The 9,522-nt window shown below is 34.0% G+C and overlaps 1 protein-coding gene across 1 annotated transcript; it reads right to left on the bottom strand.

Moving 5' to 3' along the window:
• Positions 1 to 1,114: 1,114 nt before the first annotated feature.
• Positions 1,115 to 8,258, bottom strand: LOC127878409 (uncharacterized). The gene is made up of 3 exons (XM_052424936.1): positions 7,991 to 8,258; positions 5,371 to 5,470; positions 1,115 to 3,010 (listed from the first exon to the last, which is right to left on the bottom strand). The coding sequence occupies exons 1-3, from the start codon at positions 8,256 to 8,258 to the stop codon at positions 1,750 to 1,752; spliced, it is 1,629 nt and encodes a 542-aa protein (XP_052280896.1). The 3' UTR covers positions 1,115 to 1,749.
• Between the last annotated feature and the right edge of the window lie 1,264 nt (positions 8,259 to 9,522).

The following is a 9,522-nucleotide window of genomic DNA, read 5'->3' as shown; positions in this document are numbered from 1 at the left end:
AAATGATACATTCTTTGACAGTTGAGAAAAATTGACTATACTGATCAAGCAGGACTTGATACTCATTTAATGCATGTTTCATTGAGATGAATTGCTTACTTATTTTCAATGAAAGTATATATTATTTAATTGCATAATTCTATGACATTTTATTCTCGAGTGGTATTACCCTGACTGTTAATGATAGTTTATCGATTAATGGATTTTACAATATTATTTATTTACTTATATTCATTTTTGTACCAAAGCCGTTGATACATAATGGAGATATTATGAAAAAAGTAAGTGTTTAATGGAGTAACCTATTGTTTTGGCAAACACTTAAATGTATAAGCGGTAAATATTAACAAGCATTGCGGCTGACTTGAGCCGTATAACCAACGTTTTCAAAAAAGCGAAGCACAGAATATATGGTGTTGAGATATACAGACGCAAAATTGCGTGTGCTTGTTGTTCTTCAAACAATTGTATATGTAATGCGCAAAGATGCTGACTTTTTATATACAAATGTGATTTAAAATGAAAATAAGAGCCACAAATTGCAAAAAAAATTAGCGTCTAAAGAAATAAATATTGAGTACTTGATCTTTTAAATTCTGATTTTTACGCACAGTAACCTGACAGAAAACGTTGTTCTGGCGCAAGATGTTCGTCCGTTCTTCCACTTGTCTTTCTTACTAACGACAGTGTTTGTATGTGTACAATTTTCTTTGAAAGCAACATATAAACAAGCATCTTCTGATGACTAAGACGCTCTGCATAACATGTACACTTACTATGTTGTTACTAGAATAGAATCAGTAAAGAAGAACACAAACAAAAATAAGATATTTCCACAAATCTGAAATTTATCAGAAGTAATAGTGTTAAACAACGCAAATATAAATACAGCACTTTGCACAGGGAAACCAACTGTACAAAAGAAAAACTCATGCAATCTACTTAAAGGTAAAAACATTTTAAAACTGTTATACATGTACACATGCAATGCAAAATGCAATACTAGATGAATAAATTACATTTATTATTTTAACAATTGAAAAATAGAAAATACCGTAACACCGATCACCGATTTTACGACGATTGCAAATCACATATATTTCATGACGGAGATCACATTAAAACCCAGATGAACTTTAAGTCACAAACAACATTGATTTACATCCTGGAAATTTCAACATAATTAAGCAACCATTTCAACCGTTATTTCATGTAACTAAATGATCTCTTTATGCGTTCAAACTTACTTGTCACTAGACATCAGTTTCGTTCCCAGTGAGTGTTTATTTTAGGCTTGAACAAAACATTTTCATAACCTGAAAACAAACGTGTATGATGTTTCATTCTAATAAATAACGTTCAGTATTGGTGTTAAGCACTTATACAACGCACAAGTGTTGTTAACATCTTCCTTCTCAAATTGCAATGTAACATTCCTGCAAATTCTGCAGAAACATGACGTCAACAGTTACGAGTCACAATTTTGGTCAAATCAAACACCGAAATATAAATTGCAAAATCAAATTGGGTGCTTTAAGATCTTTGCGGAAGCACCGAGCTGCTTTTTTCAACAAGATATACATTTCAAATATTCACGTTTTTTCTATCTTAAACACATTTTGTGTTGAACTCTTTCCACCACTACTTTGATATTTTGACTCTTTCTACTCCCATAAATAGTGTCACATAATCGCGACCATGAAGATAGAAGTGGCAATATGTTATTATTAGCAAATAATAAAATTTAATTCATAATACGACATGGCTGCCCTTGTGCACATTCTTCAAAACAAAACTAGCACTCATGGACTGCTGCCATTTTGCGATTGCATCGTGGTCAAATCTGATGGCCGGCACACTCGCTCTGGCATAGATAGGGTGCCGTTGAAGAGCAGGAAATGTGAGTCTATGTCTGACTAAGTCCAGTCCACCGAGTCTTTGAAAGTCCCCATTGAAGCCATGTAGAGCAATGCTAGACAGCCCACCTATGTTTCCGTACAGCGAGGAATCAAAAGCGATGGGCAGACTTGAAACGGCACTGCAGGAGGTGGTGGATATGACGCCATAGTTGTCTGAACTTGAATCACTGCCGCGTTTTGGATGCGATGTTTCGTGGCCGCCGTTGCACTTCTTGTCAACCTCTTTTCCCCTGTCGCTTTCGATGCTGCTGTGATCCACGCTGTCGCCGTTTTCGCTTCCGTTGTACTTTTCGTCGCTAGGCGACTTATTATTCATCGACCTCTTTTCCGAGGGGGATCCTTGACTAGACGTTGATACATCAATTTCATCATCTTCTATTCTATATTTAGCAATTTCGTTTTCGTCCGCGGTCTGCTGATGTTTGCTATCGTTTAGGTCATCGGTGTCGCTTCTTATCGTATAGTTTTCATTATTGACGTCATTCTCGTCCTTTGCACCGTTTTCTTGTTTTATTTCTCTCGGATATTCTGCTTTAAAAGTTGGCGCGGATTGTTTGGACAAATGCAGATCCATAGCTGTTGGAAAAAGTGGAAGTTTGTGAAAATGACCAGGCGGGAAATATACAATATTTGACTCAATTTTTCTTTGAGGGTCAGGTGCAAGCAGACTGTCCATGTCAAATTGACGACGCGCTTTTCGTATCGGCGATACAAGATCTAAAGCACCATTTTCAGCTTCGATTAATGACTCTGTAGATAAATGGTGATGTGTTTGTTCCTTTGACAAATCCCCTGTAAAGCCCGATGGGACTTCTTCTGCGGATGTCCAAACTGCCGAACCGGGCTGCGGTGGAGGAACGGGCGATGGTGCCGGACTATCGTCGTCGTCGTCATCCGCCACAGAAAGACCCATGTGTCTGCGAACGCGTCTTTGCGCACGACGTCTCCGGAAGTCGCCTTTCTGGAAATCCTCTATGTTGGCAGGATGGATTGCCCAGTAATGCCCCTTTCCGTTCGCGCTTCGGCCGGCCTTCACGAAGCAATCGTTAAGCGAAAGATTATGACGTATGCTGTTTCTCCAACCTGGACCTCTGCAATTAATATTTAAAATAATAAATGTTATTGTTTTCGGAGGTGTGATTAATCTCCAATTGTATTTATTTTCTTTCAATGTTGTACAATTACTGTGTCTTCGTCAGTATTGTTTATGTAAGTAAAATGCAAAAAGAGGAATTTTTAGCGATTGTTTTTCTATAACATGAAAAATGCTACACTATATATGCATGTTTTTATTAAATATTGTGTAGTATCACTTTAATATAATAGTGCAACGTGTATTTATAGGAACAACACGTATGTGGAAATTATATCATGTTTATATCATGACGCATCATTCAAATTCAGATGTAAAACGAATATAGTATATGACAGTTTTCGTACATGGTCACGCAGATATGACATATTTTACTCTTGTACTTACAAACTCGAAATGGATTTCTTAATAAAAACGCAATAAACGTCCCTTCTCAATTACACTTAGTGTTTCTACAGTTATGCTGTTTTGTCTAGTGTTGGTGTATGAAATACATTTTGCTATGACACATATGTTATATAACGCTCCATTGATCAAACATCGACGTAAATGTCTCTCTGTATACATGTTATAAAAACATTTTTAAAAACTTTTCAAAAAAAGTTTTCGCTACGAAATCGACAAAATAAATCGGACAATTTCACGAACTGGTACGTTACTACATTTTGGACTTGGCGGATGCTTAAAGCAGTTTTAAGTTTACAATTAAAACGAAACGCAAATATCTTACACGTTTGTAGGACCTTGATCATAACGAGTTCAAACAAAAAGTTATTGTCTGTTTAAGAAAAGAAAAAAATGTGCACGGATTTTTCACGGTTATAATGGACCAAAACTAAAGTAGCTAAACTTAACAAAGGAGGTGATATTGTAAACGTGGTGGGGGTATAATTATAATCATGAATTATAAGTTCGGAATGCGGCGTTCCTTGTTGACTATGTTGAGCCATGCGCACGTTTTCTTTTTATTTATAATGTTCAAGAAAACCGCAATTTAAATAATAATACAAAACATGTATTGCACCCTTATTCAAATACCACACCATATACGTAGCAGATTATGGCAACAACAATTCATTTAAGGTGAACGTAATCTTATTTTACCTTGGCATCAAACCATGTTTAATTTTGACAGAGTATTATGCATTTAAATTGTGATGCTATTTTTCGCTATATAAAAGTTGTAGAATACATTTTTATCCTTAAATGTGTGTATTCATGACATTTATCAAATTAAAGAATACGCATTACATTTGCCCACGCGTTTCTAGTGTAATTAATTTCAACGATGTCTCTGAATCTGAATATATTTACCGTCATCGACCATGTGAGGTGAAAAACGATGACAATATGGAATAATTAAAGTCTTTAAAGCGAAGACAAGTAAATAAATGTTAAACCTGCGAATTCATATCATTATAATTGTTTTTATGATCTTAAATGTTCAATAAATTATATGACACGTTGCTTTATTTTCTGAAATGTATGTAATATATAAAAATTGAAATATATAAAAGTAAGTAATTAACATACAGAAATCAAGTATGCATCGTACAGACGTCAAATTGTGCATGTATACATAACTCTAAATATTAATTAAACTATTTACTTTTATTAAAACGTTTTTATATATTAAGTGAAAACGACTTTTTTTATAATTACATTAGGACACGTATTGGGCGCTAGACATATTTATGATTTTTTCACATTATCAATATCAATTAAAATCCAATCACTTACTTTTAATTATTTGTTTGATATTTTTCGAAAATAACATGCACGTTCAAATGCTGCTTAACTGTCGAAATATGTGTACACTATTACCATATTTTACCGAAAAGTAGTTTTATTTAGGTATTTTTGATGAAGCTATGTAAATAACTTTGTAAATTTATGCAAACTAATCTTGGAATTCAGGGATGTCATTTTGATATGATAAAACTTTCCATGGAATACTCGTGCCGGCATTGGTGTTAACTAACGATACATTGCAAACGTATTGCCACGAATAATGAAACTCTACAAGTATTTCTTAAATTGTTTTTATGTTACAATGAAAATGAAAGATACACATGGATGTTTTAAATACAATTAAGTAAATAGGCAAACGGAGCGTTACAATTTTAAAATAAGTTATCATCTGGTTTCTATTATAAAATATTAATGCAAAGTATACTTTTAAGACCTTTTCATTAAATTATTTTAAATCTCATATTTAAATACATACATAATGGTCACGATTTAAAATATGAGCCCTATAATAAAAATGTGGATATGATTTCAATTTAAAAATAACATTTAAACATGGAGAAAAAAACACGTGTACAGGCTCTTTGAATTAACGGAAAAAAGTCCAACCTGGTTCTGAAGTAGCTGTAGTTATCAAGGATCCACTGGTAGATGTCGCTAAGAACGAGTTTCTGATCTCTAGCGCTCAAGATTGCCATTGCGATCAAGCCTAAAAATCACACAAAACAGAGGTCTCTGAAAGTGCCATAGTGAGCTAGATAAGAATCTCTGTGATGTTTATTGCACGTTCCTTGCAAATTAAATCAACAGCTAGGGAACCTGTTTGCAGTTGACTCATTGTCAACAACATAGACGCTGCTGTCATCAGTTTCTTCTCTGTCATTTAGCACTTGTTCCAGTGTGAAGCGCAAACTTCACATTTGATGATTATCTTAGCGTATGTATTAATATGGTGTAATTGTAGGAATACTGTTGCTATAGTTAATATGACGCGGTATTATTGTGGGTGTTGTTTTTCTAAAATAACTGACCGATTGTCGTGACAACACTATTTGTTCTGAATAGTTTTTATTTAATTAAACATTCGTTTACGCATTAGACATAAGTCAAATCTGGTCCAATATTTTTCACGTTGAACGCTTCAATTTCTTATCTAGTAAAATATATAATGTCATAAAATGTATATTGTGGTACGATGAAATGACCACGCTTAAACGTCAATTACGTGAAACATAACTTAATAATGTATAAAAAAATAGGAACATTTTCAACAACAAAAAATACATACAATGATTTGCATTTGAAACTCTTACTTCAATCAGAGGTGTTATGTTTCTTAGAAATGAAATTGACTTCACACATAGTATGGTCCGTCAATATTTTCATGTCATAAACTTAATATAAGTCACTACTTTCTTTCCGCAGCATTTTACCAGAAACTCAAACAATTCGATTATTTTTAAATGAATGTAGTAACGTAACGATGAATACGCTGCGCAGAACATGTATCGGAAATATATATGTATTGCCACAGCGAACTGCAATACTCGGCAACCTCGAAGTAAAATAATTAGGTTTGCCCAATCCATTGACTTTAAAACCCACTCGTAGTGTGATACTTTTTTCTAGAAAAAAGTCCATAAAATACTAATAATACAAACAGACAAAAACGCTTATGTTGAATCTCTTACAACCTCAAATCCAATAGTTATCGAAAGCTGTGAAAGCGGATTTTTGTTATCGCTTTGTGCAATTGCTAATGTTGCTATGTTGGGGCCTTTAAGTTTATTCCGCTAGTACTTAAACACATAGCGTGTGTTTTATTCGTGCCTAACGTTTTGTTAAAAAAAGGTAGTACACAAATGTGGAACAGTCTTAAGTCTTATAACAAATATAGAAACGTTCTGTTATTCATAAGAACTAACGACACTTGGGGACATACTATATTCAAATAATTGTGTCGAGGTTTGTGAAAGATTTCTGACTGATATATCATATATGAGCCGCTCTCTGTAACAAGGAGTATAATGCATGTGCGTAAAGTGTCGTCCCAGATAAGCCTGTGCAGTCCACACAGGCTAATCAGGGACGACACTTTCTGCCTAAACTGGATTTTTGCCAAGAAGAGACTTTTTAAACAAAAAATATAATAAAAGCGGAAAGTGTCGTCTCTGATTAGCCTGTGCGGACTGAACAGGCTAATCAGGGACGACACTTTACGCACATGCATTAAACCTATTTGTCGCTGAGTACGGCTCATATTTATTTAGTCTCATACAATTTATTTAGCTAATATATTAGCTAGCCAACATTGGCCTGAACCTCCTGAACTCTTTTAGCGTAAATAACGCCAAAAGATTTTTCTCATCGTTCATATTTTTTTATTGTGAATTTTGTAACGAGAAATTTATGATCAGTGTGATGTGCTTTAATCAATTTAACGTGATTCCACGGTAAGTTATATATTCATGGTAACGTTATTTTAATATATTCGTGCATCAAAACTAATTGTCAACTTAAATTTCGGAAGCTATACATGGAATTCATGTAGACAATTAACGTTTGTCAAAAACAATATGCTGTAAGAAAAATATTAAATTTAACACCAGAAGTTCAAAATACAAAATGTTTGTTTACAGACTATTAGCTGAACACGAAACACGTATATTTTTTCAAGACTATACCTGCATGTTAACATCAGTATACAATTAAAAATGCATATGCATTTTACATTTTTTTCTTTTATGTTAGCCCGTTTTTAATCAATTAAAAATTAAAAGAGGGATTTTAATTGATTTAACGAATGAATTGTGCATACAAGTCTTCTGTTGCTTACCAGAATAAAATACAAAATGTTCCCTTTAACCATAAAAGAGACCACCGTTATTTACTTTGAAACAAATATATTACAGTAGTTATATTAATACATTTGTGGAGCACAAATTCAAGTACTTAGCTGAAATAAATTGAAGACAGATATGTGTTGGCTGTTTTTAAAACTCTGATGTGTTGACTGTTTTTAAAACTCTGTAGATTTACATCTTTTTAGCCTAGTAAAATATAAAAACTATGACTCAGTATACAATGTGTGTCTGTACTTTTTTGTAAAAATGGATATCACATAGAAAATGTTTGAATATTTCATAATAATAATGAGATTTAGCCACAAAATTGTGTGAATACGAGACCTGTGGGAAACAAACAAATCACGAAATGCCCTCATATTTACCAATATAGCTGTGATTTGGTTTGGGTTCCTCTTGCAAATAGCGCGTGCGCGGATCCTTGCACATGTACGGGTGGAAATAAGGGTTTATCAAATGACCCTGATAGGCCAGTGAATTGATCCCTTGAAAATGTCCGGGAAATGTCCGAATTCCCATCTGTAACCGCTGGGCATACTCCTGAAACTGGGCTCGCTGAAACTCCAAGTGCGCAGCCGTAGAGCCTGTCGCAGTTCCGGCGTTGGAAAGAAAAAAAGGAATGTGCGGTTCCATGGCTATACAATATAATAATATATTATCACCTGAAACATCAATTTGTATGAGAAATCCACCAACAGTAACAGTGTTAGTAGCATCCAATGTTATAAAGTTTTGCTCGAGTCAGAACACATCTAAAACATGTGCGTAGTTTTGCAACTGTTTCACTAATTGTCCGAATCGAATACCTATAAAAACAGTTTTTTAATGCCTCACTGCTCTGCTATAAAGGCATTAAATATCACAACTGGCGATCACAACTTACAAATCTCAAGGACCAAAAAACATCAATATTTGGTTCTCAATTATTTCTTGTTTGCTATTGGTCTTTGGCCTCCTCCCTGCTCCTCTCCGCGCTAAGCGAGAACTTCGGTTATTGGACACAGAATGGTTGTAATGAACAATAACTCCTCCTACTTGGTTTTCAGGTTCGATAGCGAGACCTCCAACGAGAGTTGCTGTTTTGAAATCCAATACATTTGTATTGCTCAATAACATTTAACGCAGCATTCAGTGTTATTCTGTTTGTCGGAACATCAGTCGATTTTAATGCATCATGTCGTTGATGCCGCGTTATTGAAACATTACATATTGAGTAAGTTTAAATAAAAAAAATCAAAGGTTAAATATTTAAATGTACACGGTTAAATACGCAGTTTGTTTTTAAGAAATAATAGTTAATTTTGATTATTTAGTTTGATCAACTTGTTTTACATTGGTACATTCTCTTTACTATATCTCGCAATAAAGTTCAACTAGCTTTTAAAATTAAACTTAAGGTATGTCATAATCATCAAAGTAAGACGCTTTCAGTATAGCGTCAACGTAAGCTGCTTTCAGAAAAAAAAACGTCTTCAGTAGGAGCATAACATTGTATTTTTTGTTCAGATCGGATTGTTGGAAATGAAATTATATGCATTTTTAAGTAAAATGTCAATGTTTACTGATGATTTAAACTTAAGGAACGTATGCACAGATATGTGTTTATTTTAAAGTATTGCCCGTTATGTCTTTGTTGTTAACTTAAGAATTATAAACATCAAGTTCCATGTATTGAACAAGTAAAAACATTGAACAAATAAGTTGCTACCGCCGGGGTTCATACGCGGATCGGCTGGATCTTAAACATCTTAAACACTCGGTCCTCCCATCACGTTACAATATTACAGGGGTTTTAATTCATGTAAAGCCAAAATATATGTTCTGTGTATCTACAAACATCTAAAACATATAATAGTTAGTGCGTTATCTTCCAACACCAACTCTCGACATGTCTTTT

The sequence above is a fragment of the Dreissena polymorpha genome, chromosome 4 (genome assembly GCF_020536995.1).
Source record: "Dreissena polymorpha isolate Duluth1 chromosome 4, UMN_Dpol_1.0, whole genome shotgun sequence".
NCBI classification, from domain to species: Eukaryota; Metazoa; Mollusca; class Bivalvia; order Myida; family Dreissenidae; genus Dreissena; species Dreissena polymorpha.
Note: the sequence above shows the minus strand (reverse complement) of the source record. Positions and strands in the feature narration are given on the sequence as shown.

Coding starts and splice junctions, on each gene's coding strand:
- LOC127878409 (XM_052424936.1), bottom strand. CDS start 8,258: ATGGAACCGCACATTCCTTTTTTTCTTTCCAACGCCGGAACTGCGACA. Junction 5,471..7,990: donor ACCAAATCACAGCTATATTG/GTAAATATGAGG, acceptor TGTGATTTTTAG/GCTTGATCGCAATGGCAATC. Junction 3,011..5,370: donor TACAGCTACTTCAGAACCAG/GTTGGACTTTTT, acceptor TATTAATTGCAG/AGGTCCAGGTTGGAGAAACA.